Source organism: Convolutriloba macropyga, chromosome 4, assembly GCF_964194025.1.
Source record: "Convolutriloba macropyga chromosome 4, txConMacr16.3, whole genome shotgun sequence".
In the NCBI taxonomy this organism is placed as follows: Eukaryota; Metazoa; Xenacoelomorpha; order Acoela; family Convolutidae; genus Convolutriloba; species Convolutriloba macropyga.
In genome coordinates this window covers 20,183,692-20,202,525 of record NC_134471.1, presented here as the reverse complement: position 1 = coordinate 20,202,525, position 18,834 = coordinate 20,183,692, and the positions used below count along the sequence as shown (strand labels likewise).

The following is an 18,834-nucleotide window of genomic DNA, read 5'->3' as shown; positions in this document are numbered from 1 at the left end:
CCCTAATTTTTAGAACAGGGAGAGAAAGTATTTTAGCAACAACTTATGGAATGTCACACTAGAAATCACAAATCACTTTAATATGTGCCTGATTTAGCAACCGTTATTCACGTGCTTCAACACAGACAATTAAATTAACCTTTGATCTATTTCTGATTAATTAGAAGCCAATTTATGGCCGCGAAAAACTCCCAACTCCGAGAACTGTTTTATGTTAGATAAAAAACTTGATCACCGCAAAAAAATTGTTCACGAAATGGTTCATTAATGTTTGTAGCCAGACTAGAACAAGATATTGCACTATTAAAAGCCAAATCATGTTCGAAGAAACAATTAAATCCAATTCAAGTCAGGCGTTGTAAGGTTGTAAAAATATGAATTCTGGATGGCAGTAGTGTATGAGGGGAAAGAAAACAGTTGAGAATTTGAATTATTGATAGTTTGTCAGTGTTTATTTCACGCTCAACGGGGCTCAAATACACCCCCACGCCTGTAATCTCTTCTACCATCGGGTTAAGCATTCTAGTCTTAACAAAGTGAAAACTTTCACAGGAGATCACCACTAAAATAAGATTTAGCCAACTTGAAATTTCCATAAAGTGCTTTTATGTGAAAAGATAGTTAAAGAAACTGAAAAATTTGAATTGAGAAATGCATTACAAAACTACAGTAGGTCGCATTTTATGTAATTTATTGTCCAGTATTGACTCAAAATTATTTTACAAGGAAGAGGAAATAATTCTATATGAAAGCTGTCAAACCTCTGAGCAATTCAAGACCAACAACAGTTACATCAATTTATTACAACAATACTTCCAAAACTAAGATACTCTTTTCGACAGAGGGAGCAAAAATAAAAACCACATTTTTCATTACAATCTTGTATTATGTAATTAATGTCTAGTCACGTATGTCCTGCTCGTATGATTAATGCAAAAATAAGGGGCGGGTATTTTGTTGCCATAACTTTCTTGAACGAAGTAGAACACAAAAAGCACCAGCAGTGTTTGACTCACAGTATCAATAAACTACCTACCAAATTTTATTTTTTTTCTGTTCAAAGTTTCACATTCAGCAAAGCAACAAACAGAGCCGGCGTTGGCTTTTTTTGTTTTATTCATACATAATATAATATGCGATTTATGTTGATATGTATGAAAGTACGTTTCCTTCACTCGCTCGCATGAACAGAAAGCATTTATGAAGAGAGACAAGAAGAGTTTAAATGAGAGAGAGAGAGAGAAAGAGTGAACGAACATTTGTTCCTCTCTCGCGCACAGAAGCCTCGCCCCTTTCCCACTATACAATCAAACATCAAAGCCACTTTTGCCGCCTATTTCCTTCTAAATACTTCATGAGTTGCACGCTTACAAAGAGGGCGGGCACTAACTATTAACACACGTGTCACTCATGGCTCCAATCACACTAAGCCGAATAAAAAACTTCACTTTTAATTATTTCAGAAATCTATTTAACTCCTTTTTTGGGTCACCAAAATTAGGGGTGAATTATAATTTTAAAACTTTTAGAAGTTCGCGCTTCATCAATTAGCTTAATTCTGCAATTAAAACGCACCTAAAATAGGCTTATAAGCTTTTCGTGAGTTACATTGCAGTTTTTAAGATCGAATTATTTAGAGTAACTTTCATTATATTTAAGATACCAACAACAATCATTTTCCAGGCAAAAACGTAAAAAATTTTCGCCAATTTATTTCAAAACACGGGTCGTAAAATAGCTCAATTAAAAACGTCAGCCATAGTTTTGGTTAAAAAGCATAAATTTGGCAAGATTTACACTTTTTCGAACAAATAAGCGCATGTGTTTGGGTCTATTTTCCCAGAGGGAAGACAAGAAGGTTGAGTGGCTTTTCGGCCTAGAGCTCTCCCAATAAATTTGCAGATCAAGTCAGGAATTGAATAATAAAACACATGATCCCCTTTCACTCTCTCATTGCTATTCCTTCACCCCCTCCCCCCTCAGCGCCAGCCTCCCCTCAAAACTCCACAGCAGTTCATTCCACACCACGTAGCGTCTTCTAATTTCCCATTCTATCCCTGCTCTATATTTTAATTCCCCCGCTCGGCTCCTCTAAGTTACTCTCTATACAGCCGCATTTATAGCCGGATAGAGTATTAGAATGAAATTCAAAAATTCCACCTCCGCCGGCCGGCTCGAATATCGATACGCTTTAAGTACGCTAAAAGCAATCCATGGTTTTAACTACTCCAAAAAAACGTTTTCCGTATTTTTTGTAAAAATAGCAAAATGAAAAATAAACCTCTTTTTAGGCCCCTCGCTTCCCAGCCAAACTATAGTTTATAAACGGAATTGATGTTTATTTTAATGCAGTGAGTTCATCATCGAAGGACAATTTTTGCCTACAAAATTAACTTTGAGTTAATTACCGCTTGCGCTGAAATAATAAAAATTTATCAACAAATTAGTAACCTGTTAAAAAAACATCAAGTTCGTTTTTTTATCAACAAACTAGTTAACTGTCCGTGACAAATCCACTTTCTTTTCACCTCAAAGTCTATTTTTAGAAACTGTTCTTTTTGAACAGTACTACGACAGAAGCCAAAAATTGTCTAAAAAATTTCCACATCAAAAATTAAAATTCTTTTTAATCTGCTTTTGTCAGAAAACTTAAAACCCATTATTTCATCAAGAAATGTCAGATTTACTCAGGAGTTCTAAATTGTTCTACGTTAAGGGTAAAATCTAAAATTTCGAGGTTACGAATCTTAAACATGAATTCAGCTTGAAATATAAAAACCTCTCATCGACACGACGAAAGTTTTGAGCCATCGGATTTTTGCACCAAAAGTTTTAAAAATATAATATTTATAAATGGAAATGGATATGCGTATATGCATATATAATACAGGGGATTTGTTTAGTTGGTCGCGGAGGGAAATTAAATGAGTAGAGAGAGGAAAAGAGGGGAGGGCGGGCTGATAAGGGATGTGGTGTTGTGACGATGGTAGTGGTGGTGGGATTTCTGTTCAAAGAGTATCATCAGGACGATAAAATAATGGTCGACGCAGCAAATCAAAATTTTCTAGTATCGTTTAGTACTGTATCGCAACACCTATTATTATAAAAGTTTCTCATTTTGACCCCTTACTGAAAATTCACAAATTGTTGACAATATCAATTATTAAGGTAGCTTCAGGCTACCTGTGATGAGCAGAACTTGGAGAAGGGGTGCTTTGGTGGGCATCTCAATAGCTAAATATGCAAAAAGCAATATCCGATGACAAAATAGTCAACCGAATGAGGCTATTTTGAGTCAATGGGGCTATTTTGTAACAAGTAAAATTACAATTGAACCAGTGATCAAAATTTGCCGCGCTGTGATAGGTGTTTATATTTACAGTCCATTTAAACTTTTGTTTTTCTTCGAGCCGATTTCCTATGAACAAAAAAGTTTAAAAAATGTTAAGCTAATTGAAGTTGTGGTCAATTTGAACACTCGTCCATTTGAACTGCTTCTGTTGATTCTTCTCGTGGTAGTGATTTGGTGTGGGATGTTATATAGATATAGATAGAAAGAGGTGGGGGGGGGGGAGGGGGGTGTTGAGGGAGTGAAGGGTGCCGCCCCTTGAGATACGGCTCTTTGCACCCGCACAATCGCCATAATAGCAGTGGCTCCACGGAGTCTATCTCCAAATGTATCTGTTTAAACCACCGCCTGCCTCATCTCAATTGCAGCTATCTAGCCTCCGTTCCTTTCCTCCCTATATTCAAACAAACAACAAGCTGCTCCACGCTCACTAAACCGATTCACCGCCGATGACAGCTCAACATTTCTTGTAACTCTAACTTGTTACAAATATCGGCAAATCGCTGTTGTTTTCAATTTAAATTTTCACTGGTTTTGGTTAGGTTTATTTGTTCTGTAAAGCTAAAAACGCTAACAATTAGTGTCATCCGTTCAATTCTCTGCAGCGTAGATAAACAGATTGTGAAAAAATGAAAAATAATTTGAAAAAATTGTTTACAAAAAAAATTAGCTTGTTAAGGAAATTTGGGGCTTGTTTTGTACCATGTCTGAGGACAAGTTTATGACTGCTTGGGAAGAAGTTTAAAAATTAGGCCCAAATGGAGCAGGTCAACGTTCGGCTTTAATTGGGGCCATTAAAATCAGACTGTTTTGATTTTGATCCTTTTATATTTAAAAGCACCTGAGCCCGCCCAATCAACGTGTGCACTTGAATGTTCACGCTTTTCCTCGTGCGATAAATCTGCCCTTGCGCCTGTAGTAAGTAACTGCAGCCCCACCCACCCCTCTCTCCCCTCCCCCTTTTAGCCCTCTAGCGTCACCCGCCCTGAAGAGGCCACTCAAAGTGTGAACTACAAAGCGGAAGGAGGAATAAGAATACTAAAATGCCGCGGCCTCATTCAATTAAGATTGTGAGTTCCGTGCTGTATATTTAATTAAAAAAGTTCCCTACTTTTTGTTTACCAGCCATAGACTAAAATTCGATTAAGTAAATATACAAACCTGGAAAAACAACTTCAAATTCTTTAAAAAAAAACGAAAACACTCCAAGTTTGAGCTTATAAATTTACGTAAATATTTTGTCTACCAAAATTCATGCAGTTAGAACCATAATAGACAATTGAAAACACCAACTATATCTGAGTGAATGCTGAAAACTTGGTTTCAGATCAACTTAAACCATTTAAAAACAAGTTCAACGAAGCTGATCCTAAAAGAAACATTTGTATTATGCTGCTTTTCAACCGTGACCAGCCCCCTATCGTGGCAATTATTAGCATTAAACTAATTAGCAATATTCAAAGCTCATGGTTTGATAAATACTTATTCCAACACATTTACTGCAACTAATTAAACTTTCACAAAACTTGTTTTTAACACTTCGATCATGAATTTTCTTCACGCCGCAATTACTTTGAACTTTTGAACAAATGCTCAACAATTGTCACATTACTAAACTTACCTAAATAAATTAACTTTAATTGTATATACTTACAAAAGCAAGTCATAACTTGCCCAAAACTAAAAAAAGTTATAACAAAAATTACGTCAAATCTTCCTTATTTCACCCCAGGCAACCTTTAAAACTACAAAATTGGGGCTTTGAAAAGAAAGCTTGCGGTTACAAAATCAATTTAAACTCTAATCTCAGATTAAAAGCGAGACTTTTCCCAAAAATAATCAACTTTTTTTACTTTTAGATGCATTAAGCCCCAGTCCATTGCTTTGCCAGCGGTGTATGTACATTCACATGTATTAACACGGGGCGAATAGCAGGGGAGGGGTTTATGGCCACTGACGCCGCGATTGATTCCTGTCAATATAACGGTCCGGCATTTTCTGGATAGAAAATCTAATCGATTTCACACTTCAGTTAGTAATCTGTTCACGTGCTAACTTTTAAAGCCCCGAGTTTCCTCGTCTCAGGAATCTAAATGCCAAAAGGCTAAGTCGCTTAAAAAGCTAGTCGAGCTATCGCATCCAGAACTGAAAAATATTATGCGGAGTCAACAAAGAAACTACAAAAATGATCACAGAACTATTTTACGCTCATTGACGCTTAGAAAAGTCAGAAAAATTGCCTTGAAGAAATAAAAAGCAAAAAAATACGTGCTAAACTGTAAATTCTGTACAGGAAAAACTCCAAAATTTTAACAAAAGCGCCCCTTTCAACATTGGACATTTTAACGCGGCTCCTAATTGCAGACGCGTAGCTAAGCTTAAAACTTCCCACATTAGCCTAATGTCGCCAATCTTCCATAATTAAGTCAAAATTCGAGCCATTTGCTGCTTTGGGGCGGGGAAAATCAAAGGTGCCAATTGTGAAAGTCTAACAGAGACAGCAAGTAGTTAGGAATAATTAGGACGAATCAAGTTACGGGGACAAATTATTGTGCATTGTCTGTCGTATCGATTTCCAAGCTTACCTCCAAATTATACCCCCTAATTGCCTCTGCGCTATATATACGCGTCTATGTTAATTTATAGCGCACAGAGTCTGAAAAAATGCATAACTTTCTTAGCTCAAATGATTTGCAAATCCTTGACTTGCTAAAATTTTGTAGGGTTTAGATTGTTATTGATATCCCAGCTTTTGAGAAAAAAAAATATTTTCATTCACATATTTAATAGTCATTAAAAACAGATTATATGTTTAACTGAGAAACAAAAATAGTAGTCCGATATAGCTGTTCATGTGAGTAATATTTATTGAGGGCATTTTTGTGGCAGTAAAACTGACTATGAGCTTAGACGCCTCACAAACAGCTCACTGTTTCAACACAGCACTCTAATTACCTGAGGCAAATATTTTCCCATCTTTTCGCAATAAGCGGTCACTATTTTCGCAAGCTACTGAAAATATTGCTAGCTCAATTAAATAATTCTTCTACTGACCGATTTCACTAAAGAGGAGTAATGAATGAAAACATTCCTAAGACAAACCATATTAGATTCTTTCTAAATTTAGGTCGAGAGGTATCTATCTTATTTAATGTGACATTAGCTTTAACTAGTAGCTGAATAAACAAAAACAATCTAGAGCGAACAAATTGGCCGTCAAATTTATCATTCCCTAATTTTTAGAACAGGGAGAGAAAGTATTTTAGCAACAACTTATGGAATGTCACACTAGAAATCACAAATCACTTTAATATGTGCCTGATTTAGCAACCGTTATTCACGTGCTTCAACACAGACAATTAAATTAACCTTTGATCTATTTCTGATTAATTAGAAGCCAATTTATGGCCGCGAAAAACTCCCAACTCCGAGAACTGTTTTATGTTAGATAAAAAACTTGATCACCGCAAAAAAATTGTTCACGAAATGGTTCATTAATGTTTGTAGCCAGACTAGAACAAGATATTGCACTATTAAAAGCCAAATCATGTTCGAAGAAACAATTAAATCCAATTCAAGTCAGGCGTTGTAAGGTTGTAAAAATATGAATTCTGGATGGCAGTAGTGTATGAGGGGAAAGAAAACAGTTGAGAATTTGAATTATTGATAGTTTGTCAGTGTTTATTTCACGCTCAACGGGGCTCAAATACACCCCCACGCCTGTAATCTCTTCTACCATCGGGTTAAGCATTCTAGTCTTAACAAAGTGAAAACTTTCACAGGAGATCACCACTAAAATAAGATTTAGCCAACTTGAAATTTCCATAAAGTGCTTTTATGTGAAAAGATAGTTAAAGAAACTGAAAAATTTGAATTGAGAAATGCATTACAAAACTACAGTAGGTCGCATTTTATGTAATTTATTGTCCAGTATTGACTCAAAATTATTTTACAAGGAAGAGGAAATAATTCTATATGAAAGCTGTCAAACCTCTGAGCAATTCAAGACCAACAACAGTTACATCAATTTATTACAACAATACTTCCAAAACTAAGATACTCTTTTCGACAGAGGGAGCAAAAATAAAAACCACATTTTTCATTACAATCTTGTATTATGTAATTAATGTCTAGTCACGTATGTCCTGCTCGTATGATTAATGCAAAAATAAGGGGCGGGTAATTTGTTGCCATAACTTTCTTGAACGAAGTAGAACACAAAAAGCACCAGCAGTGTTTGACTCACAGTATCAATAAACTACCTACCAAATTTTATTTTTTTTCTGTTCAAAGTTTCACATTCAGCAAAGCAACAAACAGAGCCGGCGTTGGCTTTTTTTGTTTTATTCATACATAATATAATATGCGATTTATGTTGATATGTATGAAAGTACGTTTCCTTCACTCGCTCGCATGAACAGAAAGCATTTATGAAGAGAGACAAGAAGAGTTTAAATGAGAGAGAGAGAGAGAGAAAGAGTGAACGAACATTTGTTCCTCTCTCGCGCACAGAAGCCTCGCCCCTTTCCCACTATACAATCAAACATCAAAGCCACTTTTGCCGCCTATTTCCTTCTAAATACTTCATGAGTTGCACGCTTACAAAGAGGGCGGGCACTAACTATTAACACACGTGTCACTCATGGCTCCAATCACACTAAGCCGAATAAAAAACTTCACTTTTAATTATTTCAGAAATCTATTTAACTCCTTTTTTGGGTCACCAAAATTAGGGGTGAATTATAATTTTAAAACTTTTAGAAGTTCGCGCTTCATCAATTAGCTTAATTCTGCAATTAAAACGCACCTAAAATAGGCTTATAAGCTTTTCGTGAGTTACATTGCAGTTTTTAAGATCGAATTATTTAGAGTAACTTTCATTATATTTAAGATACCAACAACAATCATTTTCCAGGCAAAAACGTAAAAAATTTTCGCCAATTTATTTCAAAACACGGGTCGTAAAATAGCTCAATTAAAAACGTCAGCCATAGTTTTGGTTAAAAAGCATAAATTTGGCAAGATTTACACTTTTTCGAACAAATAAGCGCATGTGTTTGGGTCTATTTTCCCAGAGGGAAGACAAGAAGGTTGAGTGGCTTTTCGGCCTAGAGCTCTCCCAATAAATTTGCAGATCAAGTCAGGAATTGAATAATAAAACACATGATCCCCTTTCACTCTCTCATTGCTATTCCTTCACCCCCTCCCCCCTCAGCGCCAGCCTCCCCTCAAAACTCCACAGCAGTTCATTCCACACCACGTAGCGTCTTCTAATTTCCCATTCTATCCCTGCTCTATATTTTAATTCCCCCGCTCGGCTCCTCTAAGTTACTCTCTATACAGCCGCATTTATAGCCGGATAGAGTATTAGAATGAAATTCAAAAATTCCACCTCCGCCGGCCGGCTCGAATATCGATACGCTTTAAGTACGCTAAAAGCAATCCATGGTTTTAACTACTCCAAAAAAACGTTTTCCGTATTTTTTGTAAAAATAGCAAAATGAAAAATAAACCTCTTTTTAGGCCCCTCGCTTCCCAGCCAAACTATAGTTTATAAACGGAATTGATGTTTATTTTAATGCAGTGAGTTCATCATCGAAGGACAATTTTTGCCTACAAAATTAACTTTGAGTTAATTACCGCTTGCGCTGAAATAATAAAAATTTATCAACAAATTAGTAACCTGTTAAAAAAACATCAACTTCGTTTTTTTATCAACAAACTAGTTAACTGTCCGTGACAAATCCACTTTCTTTTCACCTCAAAGTCTATTTTTAGAAACTGTTCTTTTTGAACAGTACTACGACAGAAGCCAAAAATTGTCTAAAAAATTTCCACATCAAAAATTAAAATTCTTTTTAATCTGCTTTTGTCAGAAAACTTAAAACCCATTATTTCATCAAGAAATGTCAGATTTACTCAGGAGTTCTAAATTGTTCTACGTTAAGGGTAAAATCTAAAATTTCGAGGTTACGAATCTTAAACATGAATTCAGCTTGAAATATAAAAACCTCTCATCGACACGACGAAAGTTTTGAGCCATCGGATTTTTGCACCAAAAGTTTTAAAAATATAATATTTATAAATGGAAATGGATATGCGTATATGCATATATAATACAGGGGATTTGTTTAGTTGGTCGCGGAGGGAAATTAAATGAGTAGAGAGAGGAAAAGAGGGGAGGGCGGGCTGATAAGGGATGTGGTGTTGTGACGATGGTAGTGGTGGTGGGATTTCTGTTCAAAGAGTATCATCAGGACGATAAAATAATGGTCGACGCAGCAAATCAAAATTTTCTAGTATCGTTTAGTACTGTATCGCAACACCTATTATTATAAAAGTTTCTCATTTTGACCCCTTACTGAAAATTCACAAATTGTTGACAATATCAATTATTAAGGTAGCTTCAGGCTACCTGTGATGAGCAGAACTTGGAGAAGGGGTGCTTTGGTGGGCATCTCAATAGCTAAATATGCAAAAAGCAATATCCGATGACAAAATAGTCAACCGAATGAGGCTATTTTGAGTCAATGGGGCTATTTTGTAACAAGTAAAATTACAATTGAACCAGTGATCAAAATTTGCCGCGCTGTGATAGGTGTTTATATTTACAGTCCATTTAAACTTTTGTTTTTCTTCGAGCCGATTTCCTATGAACAAAAAAGTTTAAAAAATGTTAAGCTAATTGAAGTTGTGGTCAATTTGAACACTCGTCCATTTGAACTGCTTCTGTTGATTCTTCTCGTGGTAGTGATTTGGTGTGGGATGTTATATAGATATAGATAGAAAGAGGTGGGGGGGGGGGGGGAGGGGGGTGTTGAGGGAGTGAAGGGTGCCGCCCCTTGAGATACGGCTCTTTGCACCCGCACAATCGCCATAATAGCAGTGGCTCCACGGAGTCTATCTCCAAATGTATCTGTTTAAACCACCGCCTGCCTCATCTCAATTGCAGCTATCTAGCCTCCGTTCCTTTCCTCCCTATATTCAAACAAACAACAAGCTGCTCCACGCTCACTAAACCGATTCACCGCCGATGACAGCTCAACATTTCTTGTAACTCTAACTTGTTACAAATATCGGCAAATCGCTGTTGTTTTCAATTTAAATTTTCACTGGTTTTGGTTAGGTTTATTTGTTCTGTAAAGCTAAAAACGCTAACAATTAGTGTCATCCGTTCAATTCTCTGCAGCGTAGATAAACAGATTGTGAAAAAATGAAAAATAATTTGAAAAAATTGTTTACAAAAAAAATTAGCTTGTTAAGGAAATTTGGGGCTTGTTTTGTACCATGTCTGAGGACAAGTTTATGACTGCTTGGGAAGAAGTTTAAAAATTAGGCCCAAATGGAGCAGGTCAACGTTCGGCTTTAATTGGGGCCATTAAAATCAGACTGTTTTGATTTTGATCCTTTTATATTTAAAAGCACCTGAGCCCGCCCAATCAACGTGTGCACTTGAATGTTCACGCTTTTCCTCGTGCGATAAATCTGCCCTTGCGCCTGTAGTAAGTAACTGCAGCCCCACCCACCCCTCTCTCCCCTCCCCCTTTTAGCCCTCTAGCGTCACCCGCCCTGAAGAGGCCACTCAAAGTGTGAACTACAAAGCGGAAGGAGGAATAAGAATACTAAAATGCCGCGGCCTCATTCAATTAAGATTGTGAGTTCCGTGCTGTATATTTAATTAAAAAAGTTCCCTACTTTTTGTTTACCAGCCATAGACTAAAATTCGATTAAGTAAATATACAAACCTGGAAAAACAACTTCAAATTCTTTAAAAAAAACGAAAACACTCCAAGTTTGAGCTTATAAATTTACGTAAATATTTTGTCTACCAAAATTCATGCAGTTAGAACCATAATAGACAATTGAAAACACCAACTATATCTGAGTGAATGCTGAAAACTTGGTTTCAGATCAACTTAAACCATTTAAAAACAAGTTCAACGAAGCTGATCCTAAAAGAAACATTTGTATTATGCTGCTTTTCAACCGTGACCAGCCCCCTATCGTGGCAATTATTAGCATTAAACTAATTAGCAATATTCAAAGCTCATGGTTTGATAAATACTTATTCCAACACATTTACTGCAACTAATTAAACTTTCACAAAACTTGTTTTTAACACTTCGATCATGAATTTTCTTCACGCCGCAATTACTTTGAACTTTTGAACAAATGCTCAACAATTGTCACATTACTAAACTTACCTAAATAAATTAACTTTAATTGTATATACTTACAAAAGCAAGTCATAACTTGCCCAAAACTAAAAAAAGTTATAACAAAAATTACGTCAAATCTTCCTTATTTCACCCCAGGCAACCTTTAAAACTACAAAATTGGGGCTTTGAAAAGAAAGCTTGCGGTTACAAAATCAATTTAAACTCTAATCTCAGATTAAAAGCGAGACTTTTCCCAAAAATAATCAACTTTTTTTACTTTTAGATGCATTAAGCCCCAGTCCATTGCTTTGCCAGCGGTGTATGTACATTCACATGTATTAACACGGGGCGAATAGCAGGGGAGGGGTTTATGGCCACTGACGCCGCGATTGATTCCTGTCAATATAACGGTCCGGCATTTTCTGGATAGAAAATCTAATCGATTTTACACTTCAGTTAGTAATCTGTTCACGTGCTAACTTTTAAAGCCCCGAGTTTCCTCGTCTCAGGAATCTAAATGCCAAAAGGCTAAGTCGCTTAAAAAGCTAGTCGAGCTATCGCATCCAGAACTGAAAAATATTATGCGGAGTCAACAAAGAAACTACAAAAATGATCACAGAACTATTTTACGCTCATTGACGCTTAGAAAAGTCAGAAAAATTGCCTTGAAGAAATAAAAAGCAAAAAAATACGTGCTAAACTGTAAATTCTGTACAGGAAAAACTCCAAAATTTTAACAAAAGCGCCCCTTTCAACATTGGACATTTTAACGCGGCTCCTAATTGCAGACGCGTAGCTAAGCTTAAAACTTCCCACATTAGCCTAATGTCGCCAATCTTCCATAATTAAGTCAAAATTCGAGCCATTTGCTGCTTTGGGGCGGGGAAAATCAAAGGTGCCAATTGTGGAAGTCTAACAGAGACAGCAAGTAGTTAGGAATAATTAGGACGAATCAAGTTACGGGGACAAATTATTGTGCATTGTCTGTCGTATCGATTTCCAAGCTTACCTCCAAATTATACCCCCTAATTGCCTCTGCGCTATATATACGCGTCTATGTTAATTTATAGCGCACAGAGTCTGAAAAAATGCATAACTTTCTTAGCTCAAATGATTTGCAAATCCTTGACTTGCTAAAATTTTGTAGGGTTTAGATTGTTATTGATATCCCAGCTTTTGAGAAAAAAAAATATTTTCATTCACATATTTAATAGTCATTAAAAACAGATTATATGTTTAACTGAGAAACAAAAATAGTAGTCCGATATAGCTGTTCATGTGAGTAATATTTATTGAGGGCATTTTTGTGGCAGTAAAACTGACTATGAGCTTAGACGCCTCACAAACAGCTCACTGTTTCAACACAGCACTCTAATTACCTGAGGCAAATATTTTCCCATCTTTTCGCAATAAGCGGTCACTATTTTCGCAAGCTACTGAAAATATTGCTAGCTCAATTAAATAATTCTTCTACTGACCGATTTCACTAAAGAGGAGTAATGAATGAAAACATTCCTAAGACAAACCATATTAGATTCTTTCTAAATTTAGGTCGAGAGGTATCTATCTTATTTAATGTGACATTAGCTTTAACTAGTAGCTGAATAAACAAAAACAATCTAGAGCGAACAAATTGGCCGTCAAATTTATCATTCCCTAATTTTTAGAACAGGGAGAGAAAGTATTTTAGCAACAACTTATGGAATGTCACACTAGAAATCACAAATCACTTTAATATGTGCCTGATTTAGCAACCGTTATTCACGTGCTTCAACACAGACAATTAAATTAACCTTTGATCTATTTCTGATTAATTAGAAGCCAATTTATGGCCGCGAAAAACTCCCAACTCCGAGAACTGTTTTATGTTAGATAAAAAACTTGATCACCGCAAAAAAATTGTTCACGAAATGGTTCATTAATGTTTGTAGCCAGACTAGAACAAGATATTGCACTATTAAAAGCCAAATCATGTTCGAAGAAACAATTAAATCCAATTCAAGTCAGGCGTTGTAAGGTTGTAAAAATATGAATTCTGGATGGCAGTAGTGTATGAGGGGAAAGAAAACAGTTGAGAATTTGAATTATTGATAGTTTGTCAGTGTTTATTTCACGCTCAACGGGGCTCAAATACACCCCCACGCCTGTAATCTCTTCTACCATCGGGTTAAGCATTCTAGTCTTAACAAAGTGAAAACTTTCACAGGAGATCACCACTAAAATAAGATTTAGCCAACTTGAAATTTCCATAAAGTGCTTTTATGTGAAAAGATAGTTAAAGAAACTGAAAAATTTGAATTGAGAAATGCATTACAAAACTACAGTAGGTCGCATTTTATGTAATTTATTGTCCAGTATTGACTCAAAATTATTTTACAAGGAAGAGGAAATAATTCTATATGAAAGCTGTCAAACCTCTGAGCAATTCAAGACCAACAACAGTTACATCAATTTATTACAACAATACTTCCAAAACTAAGATACTCTTTTCGACAGAGGGAGCAAAAATAAAAACCACATTTTTCATTACAATCTTGTATTATGTAATTAATGTCTAGTCACGTATGTCCTGCTCGTATGATTAATGCAAAAATAAGGGGCGGGTATTTTGTTGCCATAACTTTCTTGAACGAAGTAGAACACAAAAAGCACCAGCAGTGTTTGACTCACAGTATCAATAAACTACCTACCAAATTTTATTTTTTTTCTGTTCAAAGTTTCACATTTGATTAATAGAGAAACATGTATTTTTTGATATTGTGAGCTCTGATCAAAAAGGTTGATCAATAAAAGCTTAGTCTAAGAGAGAGAGAGAGAGAGATAGAGATAGTTTGGGGGAAGGGTAATCTTGGATTATTGGTAAACTACTAAATTGTATGTCTAACTATAAGAAAGAGAGCAAGAAACAAAGAGCAGCAGCGATCTGTTGTGTGAACAAAAGCACATCGGCTGAAAACAAAAATAAAAGAGGAAATTTTGTATGAACCAAGTTTCAGTTGAGGTTTCGGTGGTTAGCTGATCACCTTATGTTTACATTGCTTTCGTAGACCACATGAGATGTAATAACCCTGTTAAAATGAGCAGATCATATCTGATATTTCAGCATTTCTAAGTTTTTTTTGTCAGTTTTAAATCTATAGAGTTTGTTATTTGTGCATCTTCGCTGGCTGGCGCGCTCACCGTCACCGAGTCTTGGCCAGCGAAGGTTTCTTTCACTGTCATTCCGTGCTTCTAACAACGAATAATCGCGTGTCATTATTGCATAATTGTGTCAGAGATTTTCATTCCAATTTGCGAGTGTTTGATGAGTTATACAAAAGCAGCACCGGGTACCGTGTTAAGTTGGGCCTTCCTGCCTAGATTTCCACCACCTGCTCCCGGGTGGTTGGAGGCGTTGATTATCGATGTCACTCCATTGGCACCCTGTGCTCCGTTCACACCGCCCGGGGGGCTGTTTACGGCCGTGAGTTTTTTGGACAATGCAACTGTTTGGGGGGCATTGGCAGCAAAAAGAGGATTGTTGCTGGCCGCTGTGGAGACGGCGTTCATACACAACACGTTTTTCCATGAATCAAAAGTTTTCTTGGACCATAGCCAGAAACTGGAGGTAACCCCAACTGCTAATGTGACGAAATAGCGCAACAAGAACACGTAGAAATTGGCGGTTGTTCTTGAATTGCTTGTATCCGAAAAGAGATCCATGGTCGCTGCTCCGTTTTGACTCATTTGTGATGACTGCTGCGAATACAGACACTGATCATACTCGCCCACCTTCTGGTACATTGAGCATCGCGAATGCCACCAGTGGTTTTGCCAGCTTCTTCTGTATCTGTACTCGTACAGGAAACAGCTCACCAAAATAATAGCCGGCGCCATGTAGAACAACGAGAAAACCCCAATTCTGATCATCAGTTTTTCAAGCTTGTCAGTCCGGTCGCCATTCTTCTTAATAAAGTGACGAACTCGACACAAAGAAACAAAGCCAAAAACCAGGAATGTGAAACCCAGCGCCAGTGAGATTACCAACGGCGTCAGAACAAAGTACAGTGTGAAATCCGGATTCAGCATTCCAGTGAAACAGGTGCCCGAAATATCGTCGCCTTCAACCCCGTTGAAAAGAGGTACCAGTAAAGTGAGGAAAAATGGTACAACCCATGCAAATGCGTGGAACACAAACGCTTTTCGTTCAATGGCTTCGTGAGACCATTTAAGCCCTGCAGCAAGTAACCATGTAAAGGTAAGAACAACCCACCATAAGGAGCTGGCCATTAGGCAGTAGTAGAGAAGCGCGAAAGAGAGCGTACAAAGAACGTTTGATTTGATACCCTGTGAAACAATCTCTGCATAGCCGGAGGAAGGTTGGGGGGAGTTACTGCCGCTTTCTGATGAGGTAATTGAGGAGGGCGATTCGGTCGATAAGTGATCCGCCGAACAACTGATTGACTTCTGGCCGAAAAAACCGATGAAGAACGTGAACGAAATGAAGACGTAACAAAACGCCATGAACATAATCGGTCGTTCAGGGTACTTGAATCGCCGCCTGTCAACTAAATAAGTAGCAAATGTGAATAAAGATGAGATGAAACAGACAAATGACCATCCGCCAATCCAATATCGAGCAACGTCGTAATCTTTAGGAGAGAAAAGAACCTCTTTGCATGGAGCACTGCAATCCTCAGCCCCCATGAACACGTATCCCAAGTCCTTTTTAGTCTGCAACTTATCCGGGCATTTGAAGGTGCTCGATGACTCTGAATCTCCGTTGCCACTTTGATCCGTGGGTCCAATCAAAACCTTGTCGGGTGGAATCACTGCCGGTCTATCGTACTCAGTGTTTACTGGAGGCACACACATGTTATTCTTCATGCTATTCTCACTGCCCTTATCGGATGTATTCTGACTAGATTTACTTCTGAACATCTCACAGTTGAATGGCCAGTCAAAACCGTAAGCATTCATGGATGCTTCACAACCAAATTGCACTTGCTGACAAAGCTCTTTGCATGGCGGAATAATGTAAGATTTGGGGTTTGGTACAGTTTTGCTTGCCTGTTGTTGGGCACAGAGAGGTAGCGCTAAAGAGCAGAGGAATCGTTCCGTGTTTGAGGAACAGTGAAGTCCGATCAAAGGCTGGAAGTTGCCCATCCAGAAGGTAGTCCTGTCCGAGCCAGTAGAATCTCCGAGCAAATTGGTTTTGTATGTCAACGTCCATTGAATTCCTGCACAGATTGTACTGGTGTCTGCCGTTATATCCCTCTCAGAGGCGGCTTTGATCTTGTTCATGGGAATACAAGCATCTTCCACTGGTTCTTTTGTAATTGAGAGATCTAATTGCGATTCGGCATTCGAGTTGCGAGATTTTTGGGCTTCTGCTTTTGGCCCTGATTTATCCGAAGGTGCACTCAAACCCATTCCCCACAAACATGCAATACATAAAGCTAATAGAAAGATGAATTTCCTCGACATTTCGAGACTCCCAGTAGAAAAAGCTAACTGGCTCAAAATTGGCAAATGGAAGTAAAGATGGCTTCTTGTAAATACAGTTTAGAAAGCTTTTTAAGCTGATACTCAGCGAGTAAATAAGGAAATGAAAGAAAACCTCACACCATGCAATAAGTATCTGAAATAGATAGGAAAGGTTGTTTTGTTGTGGTGGATTTTCAACAGAGGTTCAACTAGCTCTTAACGAGTATCTAAATAGGCGGCTTGTTCGAAATGGTTTTGGAATAAACAATCTTAAGACTATAAATCAGTGTAGCAGTAGTAGTAGTAACTCAGTAAGCAGGCACAGTAACTTTGAATTTGAATTGAATATATGAATTCTTTACTCTAACCTGTAAAATTTGCTCGATTTCTTGTAATAATATTGGCTTCGACTTTATATTTTATTTTGCAAGCAGCATTTAATATTTTGGAGCTCTTTGAATGGCTATTAATTTTCGCAGCATTTCATTGGCCAGAAAATCACATTTTCGGCACAAGCAAAAAGCAATAAATATTTTTCAAAGTTACTACTGATACTGAGACAAGCTAACATAATTTTCATAAATTTTCTCTTCCTGCATTAGATATCACAATTCATATTAGCTAGAATTTTATAACTGATAAAACAATAATTAAATGAAAAGATTTTTCTTTCGATTCAAACAAATCGATCAAACATTATACACACGCTTTGAGGGCTTGACTTCTCCAGATGTCCTCATTGGGGGGGGGGGGGGGGGGGGGGGGGAGGCAAGATAAACCAGCAATTCTTGTTCTCTTTGAATTTCATACCAGCAAGAGTCGGTAAAAGACAAATTTATCTGGACTCAATGAGCTTTGACGCAGCCCATTGTCATGTATGTTCACTCAATTCTTACTGTTCCAACACTTTTTCAAAATGGGGAAATAAATATGCGAAGGCGGCTATTTTTTCTTTAGAATTCTGGCAAATTTGCATCTTTTTATTTTTGTATCGTAGAGAAAAATGAGCATTATCATCTGACAGCTCCTGGAGTCCAGTTTCCATTTTCATACCAAAAAGTTTTGATACAGATAGTAACAAGGCGGCTCAGCAATGTGCGATGGCACATAAGGTTCCGACCCCGCCCATCCACAATTTCGGCATAATTGTCTACCAAATGAGGAACAGATAGAAAACCCAAACATTATTTTTTGGGAATTGTGTATGAACGATAAGATAGCCCCCAAAGCAAATAACTCAGTGGAGTAAAAATTGAAGCCTTAAATTGCTGTGATATGCCAATATTGAGAAAGCGAGTCAAGACGAACAGCAAAATCAAACAACAACAAACATTAATTACATCAAAAACTTTTTGTCCGTTTTAAAAAACAAAATTTAATAACAAAGTCAACATACCGTCAGATGAACCTAAAACTAAACAAAATCACTTAAAAATCACCAGAAAAGATATGGATCAGTCCATAAAAATGTTCGGTAACAATTAGACAAAAAAGAACAAAAACAGTAAAGTTAAAAAATTCGCTTATTTTTTTAAAACAATTAACTTCAAAGTAATTAAAACCATTAGAAATCAAGTAAAATATCGCAAAGGTTTACGATTACCAATGTTTCTATAGAAGGACATTAGGACTTGTCCTTATTCATTTCGTTAAGCGGCTAAAAAGAACAACAAAAAAAACAACAAGCAAAAATTCAATTGAAACTTGCCAGAAAACGCTGTCAAAACCGTCAAGCCATTTCGGCCCTCAAAAAATATTCGTTTGCGCCATCTTCAAACACCGATAATGTAGTAATTGGCCATTTATTAGTGAGACTAGGTAACAAGTAGACAAAAAAGAGAAAAGGGCAAAAGTATGTAA

The 18,834-nt window shown here is 37.0% G+C and overlaps 1 protein-coding gene across 1 annotated transcript; it reads right to left on the bottom strand.

The window, feature by feature from the left end:
* Positions 1-13,783: 13,783 nt before the first annotated feature.
* On the bottom strand, positions 13,784-17,396 carry LOC142337508 (frizzled-2-like). Its single transcript, XM_075386787.1, has one exon. It carries the CDS (start codon positions 16,972-16,974, stop codon positions 14,818-14,820), a length of 2,157 nt encoding a protein of 718 aa, XP_075242902.1. The 5' UTR covers positions 16,975-17,396; the 3' UTR covers positions 13,784-14,817.
* Positions 17,397-18,834: the final 1,438 nt, after the last annotated feature.

Coding starts and splice junctions, on each gene's coding strand:
- LOC142337508 (XM_075386787.1), bottom strand. CDS start 16,974: ATGTCGAGGAAATTCATCTTTCTATTAGCTTTATGTATTGCATGTTTG.